This window comes from Cyprinodon variegatus, unplaced genomic scaffold (assembly GCF_000732505.1).
Source record: "Cyprinodon variegatus isolate N-32 unplaced genomic scaffold, C_variegatus-1.0 Scaffold508, whole genome shotgun sequence".
In the NCBI taxonomy this organism is placed as follows: Eukaryota; Metazoa; Chordata; class Actinopteri; order Cyprinodontiformes; family Cyprinodontidae; genus Cyprinodon; species Cyprinodon variegatus.
Window position 1 is genome coordinate 487,175 of NW_015150961.1, and position 23,223 is coordinate 510,397.

General features: G+C 36.6%; 1 protein-coding gene across 2 annotated transcripts in view; it reads right to left on the reverse strand.

The window, feature by feature from the left end:
- Positions 1-23,223, reverse strand: part of LOC107094829 (signal peptide, CUB and EGF-like domain-containing protein 3) — a 135,568-nt gene that overhangs the window by 28,789 nt on the left and 83,556 nt on the right. The window contains exons 6-8 of one of the 2 annotated variants that reach the window (XM_015390686.1): positions 21,851-21,967; positions 12,237-12,284; positions 668-784 (exon numbers count right to left, since the gene is read on the reverse strand). In XM_015390686.1, the coding sequence (XP_015246172.1) occupies positions 668-784; positions 12,237-12,284; positions 21,851-21,967 (282 nt within the window). The remainder of the gene's footprint in view (positions 1-667; positions 785-12,236; positions 12,285-21,850; positions 21,968-23,223) is intronic. The other variant, XM_015390687.1, reaches the window with a different exon arrangement.

The window sequence follows — 23,223 nt, forward strand, 5'->3', positions numbered from 1 at the left end:
AAAGATTTTACTTCTATTTTTCATGAGATGAACCCAATAATCTTGTAGCCTTTTTCCCTTAAATATTAAAAAAAAAAAATGTGTTAATGAGCTCTCTTCCTTGGCTATTATAATCCTTCATCCCACAGGTGTGGCATGTTAAGATACCCATTAGACAGCCTGATTATTCTACATGGTTTTACTACGTGTTTATAGAGAAAGTAATAGATCTTTAGATCCAGGTCATTAAAAGTGGGAGCAAAACGAACGTGCTGGATTCATATTCTGTGTCAGTAAATACAGTATATAATATTTAAGACGGCATTGGCATAAAATGAACGGTTGAAGCAATATCTATATTCAGAAAGGGTTTTTTAAAGGTTTTTAAATGTTTAAATCTACCTGAAGGTTCATAACTAGTGAGTTTGAATGTTCATGCTATAACGTAATTGATAAAGCATATTAATACCAAAAAGGAATACTATAATATTGAATTATAAAAATTCACAGCCACAACTGCACATATGCTGTAAAACATTCTACAAGAGGAGCAGAAGACATGTTGATAGTTATTAAATCATATCATTTAATTGTAGGACTATTCTGCCTGGCAACAGGACAAGCAGGAAATTATTTTCATGACAGCAGGGTAGGTGCAGAGTGAATGCCGCGCTGATGGGCGATTTACCTTTGCAGGTCTTGCGGTCTGGCTGCAGAGTGAAGCCAACAGGGCAGCTGCAGCGGACTCCCGTCACTGAATCGTGACATGTGCTGTCACAGCCGCCGTTATTTACTGCACAGGTCTCTGCAAGGAAATAGGTAGAGAGATGAAAATACCAAGTCATTTGTTGTTCTGACCTACTTATTCAAACAGTATGCATGTGTACTGGCATCACAGCAAAAAAAAAAAAAAAAAAAATAGGAGCCAAGCTATCATCTACAGCTATAAAGAGAAAACAGGAGGGGATGATGAGAACAGGGTTTTAGAGTAGAAAGAATGGTAGTAGTCTTGAATACAGCAGATGGAGTTAGAATATTAACTTGAAAACATGTAGGAAAGAACATTTTAACGTGAAGATATAGTTAACACAGCTCAAAAGGATTACATATATTAGTAGGTGTATATGTATTCTTTTAAATAATTCCTAATCTTGTATATGAGGAACAAGTATTCACTTTACTACCAACTTTACTGTTCACCATGGGCAAGCAAATCCATTTCTGTGAAAGCCATCATCAGCATCATTTGAACAAGGGTTTACTTTTTCTATGGCATTAGATTTTGTACTTGAAAATGAGCAAAAGGATAATTGATTGTTTGAATTGCACAGCAAACAGTAAATAGACAAAGTTGCCCCTAAATGAAATAAAATCATTTAAAGGAGGCTGACTTTTTGTTTTAATGTTCAGCTGCATATTCTGTAAACAATCACTTGGAAGATAGAAAAAATGAAACCAGGATTGCAAATTAGTATTGAAAAATATTTTAGAATCTTTAACACTTTCCAAGGCTATGTATTATTATCATTATCAACGAATAAGAGGTTTATTTGCAATAGACAGACTAATATAGATAAAAGACCCTAGCTCTCAAAGGAGAGTTTATGGTTTTCTTCACAAATAAACCTGACTCTACCAACATAGACACTAGATCTACACAGATTAAGGTAGTTGTAGAAATGTCTATAGATTCTGATCAGTGTTGGGACTATAATGATCCATTTGAGGTTTCTGAGTTATCAAAAACAGCATCTCAATCTAAATCTTCAACTTTATGGCAGGCTGGCCTAATGGTTAGAGATGCTAACCTAGTGGTTAGCATTTGTGTCCTGGAAAGATCACAAGATCATTGGTCTGAAGGTCACCCTGTCAGTCAGGGTCCTTGAGAAGCTCAGTAATGCCGGATTGCTCCATAGGTGCTACTCAGCACCAGCAGCACAATTCTCCCTTAAGGATGGTTTACATGCAAAGGGCACATTTCCCCACTTCCACACTACTATAAAAGAATATTTCCTTCCTTGATGATATTAGATCCCATCTAAACATTCGGCTTTAATTGCTAAATACTTGCTTATTAATTTACCCAAAAATATTCCTCAATCAGGGCACCCTCATTTTTCATCTTTTTTGTTTAAACTGTCTTCTTAAACGCCCAGCTGGTGATTTACACTTGGCCTGGTGCTACAAGAGGTCTCTACCTCTTAAATGAGTTTTCTTTTAAACTGTCTTTACATGCATGCTCAGTATGAGGGATTGATGCAAAGTCAACAGCTCCATGCAAGGGACAGTTGCACTGTTGCTACATGGATGCCAGGATGAAATAAATAGTTTTTTTTATTTGACTTTAAATCTTTTCAATTATGAAAGAACTCAATTCCCTTTTTGGAATCTACACTGAAAATTGATTCCAGTTACATAAAAAGGCTTTTAAGATTGTTATACCTAAACCTAAAGTCCTTTATCCTCCTTTCCTTCCAATAATTTATAAAAAAAAAAATTGTGCCTATCAATTGTATAGCATTTACACACATACGATCTGTTCGAACAGTATCCACTTTTGAAACCTCACCACCGTTACACCACAATACCTGTCTGCACCTTCATGTTTTCCAAAACACAAAAAAAGAGAAATCTTGTATTTATTTATTTGTAAAAGGTTATATAATACCTTCATCTTTAAAATAAAAAAAGTTGTACTTTTTCTTGCGTACTAAAGAGCAATGCTCAGATTTCAGGATTTGGCAGGTTATACATCCATGCTGTTCTTGTTAAAAAAGGCAGATTTCTTTAATGTCCTTTTGTTTTAATATCCTTCTGGCAAATACTTTCTTTTGGAATATGTGTAGTATGTAATACTGTACCATCTACAGTACTACCCTTTCATTTGAAGACTCAAAAACAATTTACTCTGAAATCATGTGGCCAAGGGGTGTGTCTTCTAGAGTTATGACCACTGAGTTAGAATAAAAGTGTTTGATTAATCATTCATTTGGCCTTCTATACAAATTAACCTTGGTATCATTTTTAACCAAAAAATCATATTTAAATCCAATATTAAGCAAAACCGTGGTCATTTTATCTAGAGCATTATGCCAAAGCTAGAAATTATTAATCTCAAACTGATGCAAAAAAAACAACATTATGTACTTTTTACATCAATTCAGGGCTGCCTAAAGTCAGCCACTATCCTGCAGGTCTTAGAGGTTTCCCTGCTTCAACAACTTTCCATAAATAGCTTATTAACCAGCTTTAGCTGAACTGCAATAATCAGAATTAGCTGTGCTGAAGCAGGGACCCTTAAAGCCTGCAGGACAGTGGCCCACGAGGGAATACTTAGGACAGCCCTGTTTAAGGCTTAACATTTTAAAAGCTTTTTTTCCCCATGAAACCTAAAATAGTCTATGAAATACCTTTAGCCTTTTCAGCTTGAAGCTCGGACTGAAAAGCAAAACAAAAAAACTCCAATGTTAACTTTTCCTCATTGACCACCTCTTTTATCCAGATTCACATTTAGCTTTCTTTAAGTTCAGTCCCAGATTACTTAAAGTACCTCTTATGTTTAAAAATCTGATTGTAACTTAAGTTCCCAAAGGACATTTTGCTCTAAGGGTGAAGGTTTATTCATGTTTCCTTTAGTAAGAAGAGGTTAACAAACATTTCAGTTATCAGTTTAATTTATATACTAGTTTTAATTATTTCAATTTTCTGGTCTGTTTTTTCCGTCCATAGAAGGTAGTGAGGCCTGACCCATTTTTAAGCCAATAAGCAATTGTTTTTTTTTTGTTTTTTTTTGTTTTTTTACCACTAGACCAATACTACAAAGGCCTGTAACACGAAGCAAGCTGGAGTTTCTCCCAGCCTATCCTATTCAACCAATCCACAACAAAAGCAATCACGACCAGCAGTACCACAAAGTTGGTTCTCAACTTGCTAACTCAATCCAGATTTAATTGATCATGAATCTGCAGGCACACATATAAAGGGGCGGGTTCAAGGTAGCAGAACAATCCCAATCAAGAGTGCAGAATAAAAGTGCCGCATTTCTTCTGTGAGGAACAAAAACTAATCTTACAGAAATACGAAGAAGAAAAAAAAGGTCTCAATGAAAAGTCAAACATGGTGGCAGTATGAAAGATATGCCGAATGACATGGCAAATGATTGTAGACTATATAAATGTGCAGTCAGGAAAGGTTAAACATCAGTGATAGTTAACACCGACTGTATCCTAGCCTGTACTACATATTAATCGCGTGCCCCTTGGGACTGAAGAGGAATTGATGGAGGAGTTGATAAAATAGAACCCTAAAACATAATTTCATCAAAATCTACTCTGCTTTTAAAATAGTCATCAAATGCAACCCCAAATGTACAGAAATAGAAAGCTAGCCTGCCCCGGAGCAGGTTTGCAGTTGTTAGTCAGAGGCGGCTGGTTGAGTTTTCTCCAGGTAGGGCTATAACTGTAAAACAGACGTAAAAATAGGATTAAATTGGATAAAAATGACACACAGTAAATTGATCTGAGATTAATTTGGATATAAAGGAAACCGAATAATGTCTTTGGAAAACTTTGAAAACATAATTTAATTATTGTGGCTGAATTCTTTATGCTCCTTTAAAAATTACTTTTTTGAGCCTTTATTTTGTATTTAATACAGTAATAAAAAAAATCACGGTTTTGTATACACTAATGCTATCAAAATATACATCAATGTCATTAATTTCAAGACCTTGTATGACCTTGTTGTTTTGAATGTCTGCGTTTACATGGGATGCGGTAGGAATGTTTCTATTTGGGTCAGTTGTTTGTTACCATGGCAGTCTGTGTTGGTGAATCTGGGAGGAGTAGCTTCTGAAGGAGCTGCTCTGCGTGGATCAGGATGGGTGTGTTTGTTTGGCTGATGAGTTCAAAAATCAACAGTTTTTCTTGGGAATGAGTTGCTCCACCCTGAAGTGATGTCTTCTTTGATAGAGGTTTTCATTTATCTGTCTGCCGTGGAGACATATTTTTCATTTAAAATTTGCCAGTGTTTTCATCAAGATAAACATTCAAGACACAGAGATTTAGTGTGAATGGCCATTTGAGGGGGAAAAAGCTCATGATGCTGCATCACACCCCAGTCTTTACACAGACTTTAGAGCATAGTACTGTGGGTTCAAAAATTGCAGAGATATTTTGCAGATCAGACAACGGAACAAAGTTGGGACATGCTTTCAAACTGCTTAGTCAGACAGCTGTCTCATCAAATTGTAATTATTGTGTGTTAAAAAGAGTTAAGAAACATTCAAACAGGGTTCTGAAAAGGCAGGAGACAGACACATGGTCTGGGTTTTGCTTTTGTTTGTGTATTCTGGAAGCACACCAGCCACATCGGCGCATCTACTGGGCTGGGACGCACAATTACAGCAAGAGCAGGCCGACTTCTGCAAATATTCTCCATAAAATGTGCAGAGGTTTGGTCTAAAGCTGATCCGCAGTAATATACGAGATGTTAGGACAGTGATCATAATCTCAGAAAAACCACATGATTTCTAGTTGCAGTAACTCTTGACTTACATCAGAGATGATGACAATCATCTTGTCATCAGTTATTTGTGACAACCGCAAGTAAAATATACAACAGGGTGAGCACGCAGAATACCCAAAAAAGGCTAAAATCAGAGTCTTGCTGGGACTGGATGGCCTTGGGGCAAAAGAGGTTATTTCCTAGAAAACTCTGGAGTTGCTTGACCAAACAGCAAGCATGCAGCTCTACTGAATTTATTCAGACAGGATGGTTTTTGTAAGATCTACAATGCTTTGGTTAAAAATTCATCCTTGTTGAACCTTTTTTTGTGTTGTCGTATTACAACCACAAAAGTATATTCAATTAGGATTTTATGATATAGACCAATACATATTTACATACCTTAACCCTTTCTTATAGTTGCAGACTAGATTTGTGTCTGTTTCCACTGGCAATTTTGTGATTTAGCTTTGGCAATGATCTCCAGTTTTATGTGCTTAGAAGGTTTTTTGAGCAAGTTTCCAAAAAATGTTGTCAGATACAAGTCGAGACTCCTGCAGGGTCTCATTAAAACATAACCTACTAATAGGAGGCTAACTTGCTAACAGAAAAAAAAAACAAGTTTGTAAAATAAATCATAACTTTAAATCTTTATCAGTCAAAGTTAAAGTAAAGATGGGCTCACATGTCTCTCAGTAGATCTTAAAAATGTTGCACATTTTCATCTTTAAAATACATCAATCTCCATCAGAGTGGATGGACTGTTTCTGTAAAGATAGTTTTTAAAATATTTCTATTAAATCTTAACTGAATTTAGCTCTGGACTTAATAAAGGTCATTCTAACATATGTATATAAGACCCAGATTTAAACCATCTTTAGCTCTGGCTATATCTTTAGTGTTCAGCACTGTCAGGGATACAACCCACCCTATTTTTCTCAGCTTCCCTGTCCCTTGAAGAAAAGCATCCTCACTGCATGGTGCTGCCACTACCATGTGCTGTTCAATGTTATTTCAACTCAACACATCGCTTTATATGTAGACAAGAATGTTTGATATCCATCTAAGCTGACCGCAGAAGAGATCCCATGTACCACATAGTGTGGGCTGAAAAAAAGCAATTTCTATCTGGAAAATGATCACCTTGTGAGAGAAACCTATTTCTGTTTATGGTATTCATTTTTAAAAGTTGTCCCTTTAACAGACACCACTGCCTGAGCACAGCATCTCTGAAGCTCCTCCAGAGCCAGCATGGACCTCTTAACTACTTTAAATAATGCTGTCTTTGGTAGGCCAGTCAGTTTAGGTGGATGGTCATTTTTTGTTAGGGTTGTTATTGTGACTAATATTTTTTGTTTCTAAATTATGAAATGTTTAAAGATGCCCAATGAGGGGCACCAACCGAGTTACTAACTCAGTTAGTTTTTTTGGAGAAGTACCTATTACTAGTTACCAAGTCATTGTGTCCTTGGGCAAGACACTTAACCTGCATTGTCCACTGATGGTGGTCAGAGGGCCGGGTGGCACCTGTGTAAGGCGGCCTCGCTCCGGCCAGTGAGCCACAGGGCAGCTGTGGCTGCAGTGCAGCTTGCCTCCATCAGTGTGTGAATGTGTGCATGAATCATTCATACGGATACTAAATCAGCTACACCCTGTACAATCGCTAAATTGGTTGACTTCTTAAAAGGATGCACTGAATTCTATTTAGGGATACCAGTGTTAAAAAGGGCTAAATACAAATGCCAGAATCTTCATTTAATATTAAAAAAACAACAACATTCCTTTCATTTTCCAAATATTTCCTGCTATGTAAAATGCATTGCGTAAATTCAAATAAAAGACATTCAGCTATCTGACAGTAATGAGGTAGAATGTGGAACAAATCAAAAGAGATATGAACACTATCGCATAGTTATGCAACTTCTGCTTTGACAGAACAAGAAACCAACATAGAAGAATAGGCTACAAATAGATGTGGAGCTTTTGGTAAAACAAAGAACATCAGAAGACAACCCTGTAGGACTGCGTGCAAAACATGTCTTCCTATGTTTCTTTACAAAGAAAAGGCACAAAAACTAGGACACCAAATATTAAAATAGGTCAGACTGTAGCATGGATGTAGGGAAATAAGTCATCAAGTAGACACAGTTGCAACAAATGATACCTTAATTCTCTCATGTACTCTCCTTGTTCTTCCTCTGAATGGGGTGCTCCTCTGAGACCAAACCTACTCTGTAAGTTTCTTACATAGTATCATTAAATCGTAAATCTCTTTGATGTATCAGGGTTTTATAGGTCTTCACAGATTTATGAGTTAATCTTTCTGCTGCCTTTGCTATTTCATTGAAAACACATCTCATCCTGAAAATTGGGTTGAACTGGTCAACTGATATAATCAGGTTTCAGTGCTCTCGGTGAAGGAAATCACTTTTCGCCCCACAACGATGGATGAATCCCCTCAAATGGATTACATTTCGGAGTTTTGGACATGGTATTACATGCGGATGAAAAGTGGAGGCCAGCTCAGTTCTGTGATTTATCTTTTGCATATAGTAGATCTGAACTATGGGTACATCATTGGCTTTCTCACTGCAGCTAATAGGCCGTGATGATGGAGTTTAGAAAAGCCGCAGCGGAGTGTTTAAAATGGTGCAAGCGTAATTTCACTCATATCAGTCAAATCAAAACACGCATAAAGTCTTTGGTCCGACTCATAAAAACAGCCCAATTAATCTTGTTATGTTTTGCACTTCTGGTAATCTGATTCACTTAAAGTTCTAATGCATCCATAAACAGCACACCAATGTGTGCAGTGGTAAGCTATGCATAAGATTTAATTCAAGTTACTTCATGTAAAAGTTTAATGTACAATGATCACCTGGAAAATAGAAAAGTTGTTGTACAACTACGTACGTCCTAAAAAGACTTAATCAGAACAAAATATGCTAAAGTTAGATTTAAAGAAAATGAAAGTTGTTGTTTTTGGCTTTTATTAAACTTCATGCTAAAGCTGAACAAGAGCATGTTACATAAAAAAAACAACAACTAACTAACCAAATAACTAACAAAACACTATAACTATATATAGCAAAACTCCCTGGAAGCCATTATGGTTTAATGGAAATAAAGCCTAGTTTAATTAATTGTGTAATCCTCTTTAACCTTTCAAAATTTAGTAGGATTTATCATTAGAGCCTAAAAATGGAAGCTAAAATATATAGAGAGGGATTTTATTTTTCTTTCAATCAAATTGCTCATGAAAATGATGGACACACATATAAAGGATGGTTTCTTGTTTGCGTAGAGGAAAATCTGTCTTTAAAGAATATTGTATATGCAGGGCTCTTTCAAATGACTGTAAAGATGTGCAGGGCTCTTCAAGTAAATGGATTTCTCAGCAGGAAAAATGTCATGCTTTTAAATATAAAATAATTGCCACCTTAAGAAAATATTCCACATTGAGATGTATTTGTTCTCAAGAAAATCGCCCATGCCGAAATGAATAGCACCCCTCACTATTCCTACAAAAACATGTCATGGCATTTTCATGTATGTATTACTTTTTAGGCTGATTCGTTTCTGTCAATTAACAGGATCTATGGGGTAAATTTGTCCAATATTTCATGTTTAATCACTTAGATTGTTAATCCTTTCACTGACAATAGACACTGCATTCCCCATAAGCATATCTGGGTTTGTCAGAGTTTAAAAAAAAAAAATTCAAATATCATGGTCAGTTGCAAGTTAATCTACCTTCTTAAGGTGGCGTAAAGGTCATTAAAGTTCTCAAAGTTTCTTATAAAGTTTGAGCAAAGAAAATGTTTTCATTCATCGGTGAAAGCAACTAAAGTGATCTGACTTTTATAACACTATTTTTAAATATTACTTCAAGGCTGCAAAGCACTCAAATCATCTCTGACACCTTTAACTTGTGATTTTAAAAAAATGGGTAGGAGACTTTCTGATCTCTAAGTTCTTTCCTCATAGAACAAGCTTCTTAAATCTTGGAACTAAACTCTAAGATCATATCAAAACAAGAACAGTTTCACCTGCTTTTAAGAGGCCTTCACATAAAAAGTCCACACTGTGCTCTTTGGTTTGATCCATTTTAAGTGTCCATTTCCTTTTGGAAAACCAGGATCTTTGCTTCCACTCTAAGCACCTTCAAGTAAGCACTTCAAACTTTATTGTAGTTTTAACTGTATTAAAAATCAAGGAGAAACACAAAACTTTGTGGCATTCACAGCTGTATTCAAGACTAGCCAGTAAAATAGCTTGAATGTGAAAATGTGTCACCTTTAGCTTTTACAACTTAACTGAGAAAGAAAACAAAAACTGGCAAAAATGAATGGATCAAATGAAATAAAGACAAAGTCTGAATCACTGGTATAAGTGCATAATAACGTTTTGCAGCATAATACAACAGTACAGTGTTATGAAAATTAAAACTATGTGCCTCCTAATCACCTTCATGTTGTTATTCTGGAGCCATTAAGCAGTTTTACCTTAGAACTCCCACATAGATGACATTCAGTCAGTTTGTTATTAGAAAGTCATGAGCAATGACCTTAACTTGCATAAGAGACTCCTGCAATGCTTTAGATGTTGCTCTTAGTTCCTTTGTGTCCTCTAGGAGTTACAAATGCAGCCCTTGAGTAATTTCTAATAGGCTGGTCATTCCTGGGAAGGATAATCACTGTTACATGTTTTCATAATTTGTGGATGATGCATTACATTACTGAAGTTCTGAATCCTTAAAATGGTTTTGTACCTGGTTTTCATCTATGTAACACTATCCAGGTTGTTAGGTGAGAATCTTGTTGTTTCGAATGTTCCTAAATTTCTTAACAGATATTGTTTTTTGAAATCCTTTGACATATAGTAGGCTGTTAGAAAAGTTGTTTTAAGAGAGTCAACAACAACATCTATAAAGACACAAATAATAAACAAACGTATAGAAAAACAAAAGTGAGCGTCCCTACAGCAGACTCTGTAAATGTTAAACACACCATTAAGAAAAACACAAAGCAGTAAATTTGTGCCATTCATGGACAAAAGCATATGCACACGGATATGTGAAACGGACATGTTAAACAGTTTATGAAATGGGCTGGTGTTTGATCTGATTGTCAGCGGGGGGATTGTTTGTGTACTGTATGTGATCCTGTTGTGTCTGTGTAATGAGCCGAGTATTTCTTACACTGTAGCGACCATTTTCCATAAATCATAGCACATAATGGGACAACCAGCTCCTGTGGGTACCAATGTATGTTCCCTATGGGTATAAATGCTGTTTTAGGGTTAGGGGTTAAGTTTAAGACTAAGGAGTGAATTGAGTTTAGGTATTAGGGTTACGTATGAACTTTTAGGGCAGGGGTCTGCAACCTGTGGCTCGGGAGCCACATGTGGCTCTTTGGACCATCTTCAATGACTCTTAATAGTGGCCAAAAATGATATGAAGAACTAAATAATGTTCTATACGAACAAATTCTTTTGTGGTTTTTATAAAACATTTAGGAAAGTACCACAAATATGATTTAGAGCTATTTTCCTTTAATTAGCTTGGAAAAAAGGTGTTTTATTATTACCATTTTTTTTAATCATTTTTGATTACTTCAAACAATACCTACAGAAAAAATAGAATGAACATTTTATGTTTTTCCTTATTTTAAAACAAAAAATACAAATAAGCTCTTGGTTGTTTGAAATAGCAACAGATCCTTATAGCAGACATTTAACCAAAATAATAGGATGTGTTTTTTATTTAAAAAAATCATGTTGTATTTTGCTGCTCTAAAGTTTTAGTTAGCTGGATTCAGGGCGAAATTGCACTTTATATATGAAAGGTTCCAGACTCCTGGTTTAGGGTAAGGGTCACGTTTAGGCTGGAGACAATGGTAATAAATGAAGGAAAGTTACAGGAAAGTCCCCACAACACTAGGAAAATATGATTGTGGTTGAGTCTCTGTTAGGGTAAGATGGGCCTTTAGTGTCTGAATGGAGGGGTTGATCGTCTTCACAGTTGGGAAAAGGATTAACTCACTAAGCCAGCTATTGACAAGTTTTCGGTAAATGATATTCCAGTTATACCACATTCAGTTTCCCCTATGAATGAACATAAGAAAGGATTACATGTAAAGGGATATGTGAGTGAGTCAACATTTCTGTCACAGCAGTGTATATATCGGTAATACTTATTAATTCTGCAAGAACATTTAAAAACAAAATCTGAAGTAGAGAATTAGGGTACTATTTCTGAATGAATAAATAAAAAAATCTGACACCTAAGATTACATTGTAGCCCAAATTTCCTGTATTACAACATTGATTTCCGAGGCACAGAACAGATTGACACCCAGAGCTGCGAAAAAACTTTTTTTTAGCATCAGAGTGAATGAAGTCGTCATCCTTTTACCATGTAGTGTGTCAGTATCAAATGCAGCATTGCTGAAACAGCTCTGTTATATAACTTCTCTGCAGCAGGTCACAGACTCCCTGTTTGCAGCTGTGTCTGGAAAAGGTGTGGTTTAACGCAGGCAGTGGCTCTTGCTGAGAGGGCGTTCACAGAAGGAAAAGAAAGCTGAACGGGGGCAGCCAGAGGTTAAAGGTCAGATGATGATGCCCCCCAACCCCCTGTAGACAACATTGTCCAAGGAGAGGGACTTCATCGGTATCTGCTCAGTTAGATTGCTCTATTCCCCACACCCAGAGACCCCCAGAGAGAGAGGGGAGCCAGATAAACACATATTTACCATTAGGGAACAGCTGTGGGGCTGCCTTGGACTGGACACTCCTCTCTCCTGCATGCACACATACACACATGCACACACACTTTAGTTCTCAGCACACTTGAACTGTACAGGGCAAATGTGAGGTAACAATATTTCCTCCCTGTAAATCATTTTGTTGAAGTTTACGTTTGTAGATCTTCAATAACCTAATTGGTTATATATGTTGTGGCTATATTTATAGAACAAAGGATGTACTCACACAGGGTCTTTAGTAACTTTTCATACCCCAAGAACTCTTCACATAAACAAAACCATAATATGTCTGGTATTTTGCATTTGGATTTTTATGTGGTGATCCATCACAACATAGGGCATAATTGTAAGGTGAAAGAAAATCTTGTTTTCTACATCAAAATAAACAAGTATGGAATATGTGGCCTATATTTGTTTTACCTCTCTCTACTTCAATAACCCCCCCAAAAAAACTAGTTACTTTACGAATTAATAGAGAACATTGCTTAAACAGTATGATTAAGTCCAATGAATACAGCAGACAGCTCAGAGATAGAGGTGTGTGCGGATTTAGGTTGTAAAACAATATATTTATATAAGCAGCCCTGTTCAAACCATAATCTTATAATGGAGTACAGCACTACTGCACACCTAAGGAAACATGGCAGTCAGATGACACCTCTGGAGGAGCTGCAGTGATGGACAGCTCAGTGGGGAGAGTCTATTGACACATTCTGACAGTCCAGAGTTTACAAATCTGACATTTATTGCCATGGGCTATAGGGACATATGAAGCATTTAAAGGAAAGATCCCTGTTATGATAAGTAGGTCCAAAAAGTCTGTTTTTAATGCATGCTTTGAGTACTGAAAAATTAACTCTGATGTAGACAGAACTCAAAGGACAGAGTTATTATAAAAAGTGCAAATACAAATTGATGATTTTTTAAAAATTATGTGACCTATTTTAAAAAAGAAAAGTGAGTAAAGTTTTTCTTTCTAGATGTGTGAAGCTAAACCTTGCACTGAATTGTAAAACTAAAAAAGTAAAAATAGCAATTTTCTTTCACTTCACAAATCTGCACCATGTGTACTGGTCTATCAAATAAAATCATAATAAAATGCATAGAGTTTATAGTTAAAAAAAAAAACAAACAAAGTTTACAGGGTATGAATACATTCTAAGACACTGCATGTGATGCTTGGTGAAAAATCGTCAATTATTGTAAGGAATAATTGACGTTTAACAACAGTGCTGTGATCTAAGGCTCTCCTTATAGATGCTGAACATCAACTATGAATTTACTAGCCTACGGCATGTAACTGACAACCGAGCATTTTTAGCTGTTTCATCTTTGTTTTGTTTTAATGTACAGTATGATAAAATACTTACCACAAGCTGTCATCAAGCTAGCTAACCAGAACCAAATTTTACCTAAGCTTTGTTGCTGGTGCTGCCATGACCAGTATTCAGCTTTCCTTGAACTACATCTATTTCAGTTCAGTTCAGAATAATAATATTTTGATTGTTAAAAAAATCTACTTCACAGTTTCTTCATCAATAGTAACCAAAATAACAGCTCCAGCACACCTGACAACTCTTGCTGATATTGATTTAATCAAAATAAAAAAAAACTTCAAATGGAATTTCTGATAGATTAATATCAGAAAAGTAATAAAAAAAAATTTTCAGTAAATCATTTATTTTTAATCTTTGTTAACCCCAACAGGAGATGACAAAGACATGACAGGAATAAGGTGATTTTCTGCAAGAAATTAGATACATCCTGTCTTCTGTCATAACTCAACAGACATCAGCTATATGCTAAATCCTGAGAACAAAGTGATAATGACAGTTTTTCTTTCCCTAAAGTGACAGAAAAGGTGACATTTCAAGGCAAAAGTGTTACCTCGCAACATGCAGCCATGCAAATAAATGTTCCCAAACCCTGCAGACAAAAAGCCATTTTTTGTTGTTTGCGTGTGAGAAAAGGCTTCTGCTGGTTAGTATTAGTCTTGACAGACAGACCAAGTGGTTAGTGCTGCAAAAGCTGAAATTCAGGGACAGCCAGAGTCAATTCTGTACATCATGATGTCTTTTATGTTTTTTTATGGTCATATTATATATGAATATATTTTTGTTTGACCTGACAGAGCTTGTGTTGCCAGTAAAAGCTTCTAATTTATCTTAATTTATCCAATTTATTTAATTGAACTGTACACCTGTCCTGTGCAGAGTTCTGAGTATCCTCTGAGCTCAACTCAATTAACTTCAATTAACTTATTTTATTTAGGATCAACTTTGACAGTGCTGATGTATTTGCAGCCCTATAACTTGACACTTTTTGTCACATTACAAGCAAAAGCTTTAAAGTAGTGAGTTTTTTCTGCAATGGGAGGGAGCAATGCTTTATTTATTCTTTTTTATCTAAGAATTATGCCATTAAATTGTAGTGAATCCCCACGGAGTCAATATATTTGCAAATCTTTTGGGCTGTCATTACAAGTTTTGGACATTGAAAAACAGACATGTTATTTTCAAGACAACTCAAACAGCATATGATGTGATCAAGATTTTAATCACTTTCAGTCTTGCCATATCTCATCTACTAGATTTATATCTAGACTATGATTGGATCATTTCAACAGATGATTGCTTTACCAAATCATTCTATTGTAGCTATAGCTGAAAGCTTTATGTCACCATGTTGAAAAAGTTAATTTCTATTTCGCCTTACCAAATAACTATCTGACTATCTTTGGTAAAGCATCACCACAGCATAATGCTGCTACCACCTTGTATTGCCATAGAGATAGCTTGTTTAGGGTGGTGTGTAGAGTTAGTTTTCAATCTCACATAGCATTTATCATGTCCGCAGAAAAGGTTTGGTACCTTCTGACTAGAGCACCTTCTTCCACATGTATAATGTGTCCTTTCAAAATGGCTTGATCTTTTTGTAAGTGATTTACTGTGACAGTTAATCAGCTTCTCTTTGGTCTCTATGATGCTGTTTTGGTATATCGATCTCCTTTATTAACCTTCTGATGCTTTAACAGATAAGCTGTTATAATGAGGAGACTGAAAAAAAATGAGATCAACATTGTTTACTTCTAAAGCCATTTGGTTGCACTGGACTTTATTAAGGGTAGCAAAATAAGGGAATGTATATATAAATAAGCTTCAAATGGAATATATATATATATATATATATATATATATATATATATATATATATATATATATATATATATATATATATATATATTCAGGCCAATTATTGGACTGCTTTTGTAAAACATTGTTAAAAAAATATATCTATATAAGGAATTTACATTTTCTACAATTGCCGCCTAAAATACTTTTAGGCGGCAATTGTAGGGCTGCATGATATCAGGAAAAAAAAAAATGCCATATGGTGAACGCTATGACAAAAATATGACTTTTAATGAAATAATTAAACCATGTTAATCTCATTCTCTACTAAGTTTATAGTTTAACAACACAGCTTGATTGTACAAGCTGCTTCTGGCTGTCTTGAGAGAAAAAAAAAAAACAAATTTAGTTGCAGTGTTTTCATGAAGTGACCACCTTACCAGTTCTTTACTCTATGTTGCGTTAAACATGGCTGGCATCAAGGGCCTGAGGGCATGGTACATATAAAAGTATAACATTTATTGCAAACTGAGCAGGCCTCTCTGATATGAATCCTGCATACAGAAACACTAGCATAATGTCAGATAACATGGTTTGTAAATTTAGTCTATAAATTATAATTTCATTGTTATTGCTATTTTATTCCTGAAAACGTTTTTTTACAAGATATAATTATGACCAAATAAACAAGAGTGTTTCTCATCATGGCGTCTACAGTTGGCCCTTTTCAGGTTAAATAAATAACACCAAGAAGCATGCGTGGTAGAGGACATTTCCCTGATCCAACATGCAGCATCCAGAAACAGTTTTGCAAACACAGACTGGAATATGGACAACCCAAAATGAGAGCAAAGCATTTACCTTTAGGACCTAAGGATGTGTGCTGCATGAGTTAACATACATGCCATGTGTGCATGCATGATATGTTCTGCAGGTTTGTGTGCCAGTTGTTTTCATTTATAAAATGCATCTTCCATAACCTTTGTGCTTTGCGTGGTGTTCCCTACTCTTCAGATGACTGAACTCCTGAGCCGGTCTGCATCTGCCTGCTATTTGTGAGTGTTTATTCTTTGCTGTGCTAACGACATAAATACTTCCACAACATGGCTTTTCATCTCTGATATCTGAACTTTCTTGATACACACACCATGAATAAAGCAGTACAGAAAAAAAAAAACGATCTTCAAAGAGTTTCATTCGTGCATGTTTGGTCTGAGGGATGACAGTGTATGTTCTCCACTCATACAAGCCTTCTAACTGCAGTATGCATGGCACAGAAGTGAAATAGGTAGGATTAAAAACAGGGAGTAATCAAACTGAGCAACGTGTAATGAATTGTTAGAAAATGCCTGAGCAATCTTTGTTTTAGGAGAACCGCAACAAACCAAATGATTAAAAATGTGACAGAATACCGATAAAATCTCTTGAAAAATTGACTGATGATCTGCAGCATACCGAAGAATCCACCAGCTGAACAGCAAAGGCCGAAAAAGCAAGTCAGTAATTTCTGTGGGATTTAATATGCTAAATGAACTAGCTTACAAGAAAGCATAACATATATTATTTTGAGAGTATGTAACATAAAGGCCTGTATTAAGTTTTCAGCATTTCTAACTGTAAGCTTTGCCCAGGAATAAAATCAGATCTCATGATTAAATATGAAGGGAATTCTTACCTTCTGATTTTTTATTTCATACAACTAAGGAAGATAAACTAAAATGGGTATGTACGCTATGATTTGGATTTTTAAAATCTTTCAGCTTCTGGGACATAAAAAAAAAAAAAACTTTTTAAAACTGAAAACCCTATAAAGCTTTAACAGTGCAGAAATCCCTTATTTAGAAAACACCATCATTCTTGCCATTCCATTTTTTTTCTTCAGCAGTTTATATGTGTTTGTTTTAATTGAGACTTTATTAAGTAATACAAAAAATAAGAACAAAATGCCCACGAGTCAGCCACAAAGAATGGCTCCCTCACCACTGCAACCCCAGACTCTGTGGGGATATCCGAGATTTTAACTGGCTGACTGCTTCCTAATCTGGCACAACAAACATGAATTTGCTCTTCCTCCAAAACGGCTGGCAAAGATATATAATTTGGTTGAGGTCAACTTTGTGGTATCGTTCTGGCATACGAGGATACAACAATAATGACAGGTTGGCTGACCAGACATGGACATGGGTCTGGCTCTCATCAGAGCTGCGGCTGTGAAAGGGATCCTGAAACACTGAGCTAATCAGGCCCTACTCAAGCTATGCTCTCAAACTTAACAGCCACCGAAACCGAGCACACACGTCACTACGGCTGTGCTGCAAACACACTTTCCAAAATCAATACTGTGTTCATTCTGGTTCAAAATAGCTCTCATCCAGCCTATTAAAGCTCTAATTTTAACGTTGTAGAACTGCAGTAACACACTGCTTTATCTAAAATACTTCTCCCTTTGATTACAAATCGTGCAATGAAAAGTTTGCATTTGCATACCCATGAAACCTCTTCACATTGTCTTGGAATATACCAAAGACTTAAACATGTCATTTTGTGTTGTTTTGCATGTTAGACAAAAAATAAAATCAATGTGTGATAGTCATCTCTACCTCTATATTCTTTTATTACCTTTTTTGAGCATTTGGCTCACCCTGATGGTTTCCTTTCTCATGAAAAAGAGCATTATCATAGCCAGGATGCATTTTAAAGCAAACATCTGTATACATCAAATTTGTCATGATCACTGCCGTGATAGCCGACCTCTTTGCTCATTTCACTCACCTGCCTAACTCTGCCTGGTTACCCATTATCATTCATCTCATCCACCTGCTTCTACTGCTTTATATACAGCTCAGTCCCAGCTATCAGGACCAGATCATTGTTTTGAGTTTGAGTCTTTTGAGTTCATAACTGATGTTTTTTGCCCATGTTCCCATTCTCCGAGGCCAGTGGTGAGAGAGGTTTTTAGTCTTGTCATAGTATTTCTGATCATGTCAAGTTTTAGCGTACTGTAGTTTTAGCGTTCCTGTTCATGTCAAGTTTTAACATACCATAGTTTTCCTGTTATCATGCCTTGTACTGCCTCTCAACTACTGAGCTTGCCTGTTCCCATCTGAAGGTTCTGCCTGAACTCTCTCTTGGACTCATGGAACCCTGAACCTACCTGAACTGTCTGTGGATTCCTGGAACCCCATAACTGCCTGTTCCTGATCTGATTGGAACCCCTATGGACTCCTGGATCTCCCAGCCTATCGGTCCTGAACTGCTTGGACTCCTGCCTGTTCATCTGGTTTTAATTTGGGCTGCATCCGCCGAATCTCGTTGGTTATCCATCAGCTGGATTCTGCCTCGCTCTGAGAGGATGGACTGAAGTGTTAAACCAGATAAGTGACTCACATGGATAATCATCTTACGTCAGATTATCATGTCTCCCGCCTCCCCACCCGCAGCTGCAGTAGATCCACAGCCCCGCGTTCTGTTTGTTTTAATAAATGCTTTGAATCTTCCCATTGTCTGTCTCGCCTCGAATATTGGGTCCTAAGTTCTGAGCTTATGACAAAATCTTGATATATAAATATTTTTAGATATTCCAGAGAAACTTTTTAAAGTCCACAGAAAGCAATTCTGCTGTTTATAAAATGTTGTAATTCTTTCTGTAATTTCTTTCTATGTGAATGGGACATTGTGGATAGATGAGAATGAATTCTTACAAGAAGAAACTCTCATTCTTTGCATTTATTTTTATGCCAATGGTGTGTTTTTTATAGATTAAATAAAGTATTTTGCTCACTGCTCATAATTCTCTTTCTTTGGGAAATTCAACCAAGTCCTGTGAACTACCCTGATGTGAAAGCAGTCTGAGTTTTGAATGAGCCATTATAATATATTCATCTGCTTGTTTACAGTCACTGTCATGCAGTCTCACCTTTCAGAACAGGTCTCCCTCCCTTATTTTCATGTATCTGTCTCCATCTATGTTTTACTTAGCTCTGACCCTATCCCTAGTGCATGACATCCCTGCCTCCATGTTTCGTGATGGAGACAGGACCGCTAAACATTGTTTTAATTGAGGTTTAAAAATGTAATGCTATGTCCTATGCTGATGATGGAACCTCTAACACCTATCTTTCAATATTAGCTGCCTCTTTGCCAGATAAATGCACTGAAGGTTGTTCGTCTTTCTCCACAGTTACTTTGGGCCCCAATCCCAACCCCCCACTATGCACTAAACCTTCACCATCGAGTGCAACTCCTGATGAAGTCACACTTGCAGCAAAGTAAGGCTCCTTGATTGAAGCTGAATGCTATAAATGAGAATGGGACACCCTCTACACTGTATGGATGTGTAGAGGATGGGTATCGCTTTCTATGAATATTGTCATTCTAATACAAATAATGCATGAGAAACTGGTGCTGCAACCCCCCACCCTCCACTACTTCGAATGGGGTGTTTGAGTAATTTCACAAATCTGTCAGCTCCATTTTTCAAACAAACACAATAAAACCTGTAATCAAACATTTGCCCCTTTCTTGAAAATAAATGTAAACAGTCAAATAAAACTTTCAAAGAATCATTTTTTTAAATCAATGGCATCATTTTGCTTTGATTTTCTGTCAGTGTGACAAAGATGCAGTAAACCTGTGGAACTTGTATTTTAATGCAGGTGTTTCCTGCGTCATTAGGTCACCGTTACACCCACTGCCAAATTCGGGTTAGCCTGCACTGATGCAGATCGCTATGGGCTGAACAGTCCACTCACCCTACCCACTACATGGTTTGGGGTGGCTCTTAATATGGTAAAGCCAAAGATGCAAAGGGAAGGTTAGTGCTCAGGGCTATTCTTAAGGGGCCGATGCTCTGTCAGATCAGCATACCCCGTCAGACCAGCATACCAATAGTCAATATGCATGCGCAAGACGTCAGATTTGCAAACGTCTAACACTATAAGTGGAAGGAAGTCTACTAGGCTACATTATTTATGCATGATATGATAAACAAAAAGTTGTAGTTGTATGTAAAGCATGCTGAAAGTCAGGTTGGCTAGTTAATTTATAAAAGTTAAAAGTTTTAGCCTGAGGTAAACAGAATTTAAAGCTATAAGGCTTTAAACACAGACAGCCTCGCTTTCTTTGTTCGCTATTTAACACTCTGACGTAGCAGCTAACCTGTCAGATTGTCATACAAAGTTTAAGTGCATGTTGATTTTGACAGGCTGATCTGCAAATGTAACAGAATTAATTTAAACATTTCTTTCTGCATGTGTGCGCATACGTATTACCATGGCTATGCTGGTCTGATGGCGTATGTTGTGGCAGACCTGACAGAACACTGGTATGGGGTTGGACCTGGGTCTCTGCTGCACCTCTGATGACTAACCTTGTTGCCTCTTGCATGTCATTTAGATGCTAGGGCCATTTTTTGTAGAGTTACAATTGCATTTATCTGTTTTGGTTTGTTTTTATTGTGATTTTTGTGGGGGAGTTGGGGAAAAGCGTTAAGTACTGTCCATTAAATTCTGCCTAACTTTACCCCTAGCCTTTCTTAGATGACTTCTGAAGGCAGAAGGTTAACTTTTGCAAGTTGGGGGTATTAAAGTGTAGGGAGGCTCAATACGAATGCATGCCATTTTTATTTATATGAAATAAAGCATCAAATACTTATGTCCATTTCACAATTCTACAATACCATGTGTTGGTGTATCACATGAAGTTCATTAAAACAAATAGACTAACTGTAATTAGTAAAAGTTAAAAGTGTATAAAGATTTCTGCAAGGTACTAGAGATAAAAAATGGGTAACACTGCTACATTGGTCCTAAATTGGCACCAGTTTTATTTCTTTTTCTCTATCACCCTGTGCGGAATACCAGCAGTTCTCTGCATGGCTAAACACATCCATCAAGCACTGTGCTTTTACTCTTCAGCACAGACTCTGTCTGGTTAAAGAGTGCCCTTCAGAACAGCTCGATGTGACCAAGTAGCCAATAGATTTTCCCTCAACTCAAGTCAACTGAAGCAAACACTGATACATGCCAGCAGAAGGTTAGATCAGGTGTATGAGTTAATTCCGGACAGGAAGCAGTGAAGGAAATGACCCACAGGTTGATAGAGGGTGTGTGTTTCTGACATGACTGCAGAAAAGTAATAGAAAAAGGCAAAGTCCAGCATAAAGTCAGAGAAAGAAAGGCGAACGCAGATGCAGGAGCAGGAATGTCACATTGAGGGAGCAGTAGAAGACCAAAGTTAACGGTAGCCCTTTGACCTTGCATGTCACGGATCATTAGAAAAGCTAAAAAATATATCTTTAAATGTAACAAAGCTGTTTTTCCAGCTTGCATTTTATCACTTAAAAAAACAGAAAAACTTTGAAATGCTAATTAAAATTGCTCTTGGAAGTGCAGAGGTTGATGTGTTGCAATTTCCTCATTCAACAAACATATTTCCTGCCATTTGGGTTTTTTTCGGGATGAGATGACTCACCTACACAAGTCTTTCCATCGCTGTGGAGGACAAACTTCATGTGGCAGGAACATTTGGGGCCATGGTCCGTCTCCTCACAGATGTGCTGGCAGCCTCCATTGCCGTAGTTGCACGTCACTATCAAAGGAGGCAGGAGTAAACACGAGCTAATTAAAGAGGAGCACACACACAAGTTTTTGTTGAATTTTTAACAGTCAGCAAGGAGGTGTCAGGAAGTGGAGACCGAGTAAATAACATGCAACTCTTTCACTGGGCCATATGCTGTATCGTGTAAACACTGAACTTCAGCTGCACCCAGTCGCTCCCGTGGCATCAAAGCCCCATACAGTAAGGTTTGTTGCAGAAGGAGGACTTAAATCACAGCAAAGATCATGACAAGCTAGCAATTGCAGAGGCACTGAATGTTAACAAAATTCCCTGTGTTTTAGAAACTAAACTTCAGCCCTATTTAAACAATGCTAAAATCATGAATTTTGTTGCTTAGTAAACCTTATTAAAGCTCTTTATGTGATAAACAGAAGAAAATCTGTTCCTGATGTTTCATTTCTCGTGATAATACGTAACCCTCTCACTCAATAGAAATAAAGTTTTAAATATAGGTAAAACTGTAATGTAAAGCATGTATTTAAGCAGTGCATACAAGAAAAGAAACATCTAGTGTTTATACTGAGTAGTGCATATTTAATTAAAAAGGAAATTCCTTATAGTAAAAAAGCAAAGACAAAAAATCAACAGGAATTGTGAATGATTGGCGTTTGTTAAAAGGGGGCATTTTCACAAGGTTTAGGCACATAAAGGTAGATATATTATGAGTCTTCCTCTGTTTGCTATGTTTTACACTTCTCTGCAATAAATGTATCATCATTTCCGTTGAATTTACCTCAACTCTGGCAAATTTTTTAATTTTACTGAATAAATGACTTGTCCATAAATGTAGTGTTCAGGTCTAACAGAATGCTAGTCTGAACAAAAGTGCCTTCAAGCTACTTTTCAAAACAACATAATAAATCCTATTCTCATGTGAAGGAGTACACAGAACTAGTCAGAAGTCCCAGAAGTTTTATGCAACTTTCACAGGTTCACCTTTGTGTTGTTTGTATCAAAAAACTATTTTTATCGTCTCTAAAACAATTGCTTGCAAGTAGATTGCATCTTATGGTTGAGACTCTTTTATAACCAATTGCAAACTTTTGTAGCAGTTCTCTAACATTTAAGTCCAGAGATGATCTGATTAAATGTTTAATGAGTACATGGACATCATCTGGAAACTTAATGTCTCACTGCATTCATTTCAAGGTAAGATTCATCCAAGATCATTCACAGATCTTTTCATATCTGACCTTTGGCAGTTTTTATCTTTCTAGAGATCAATA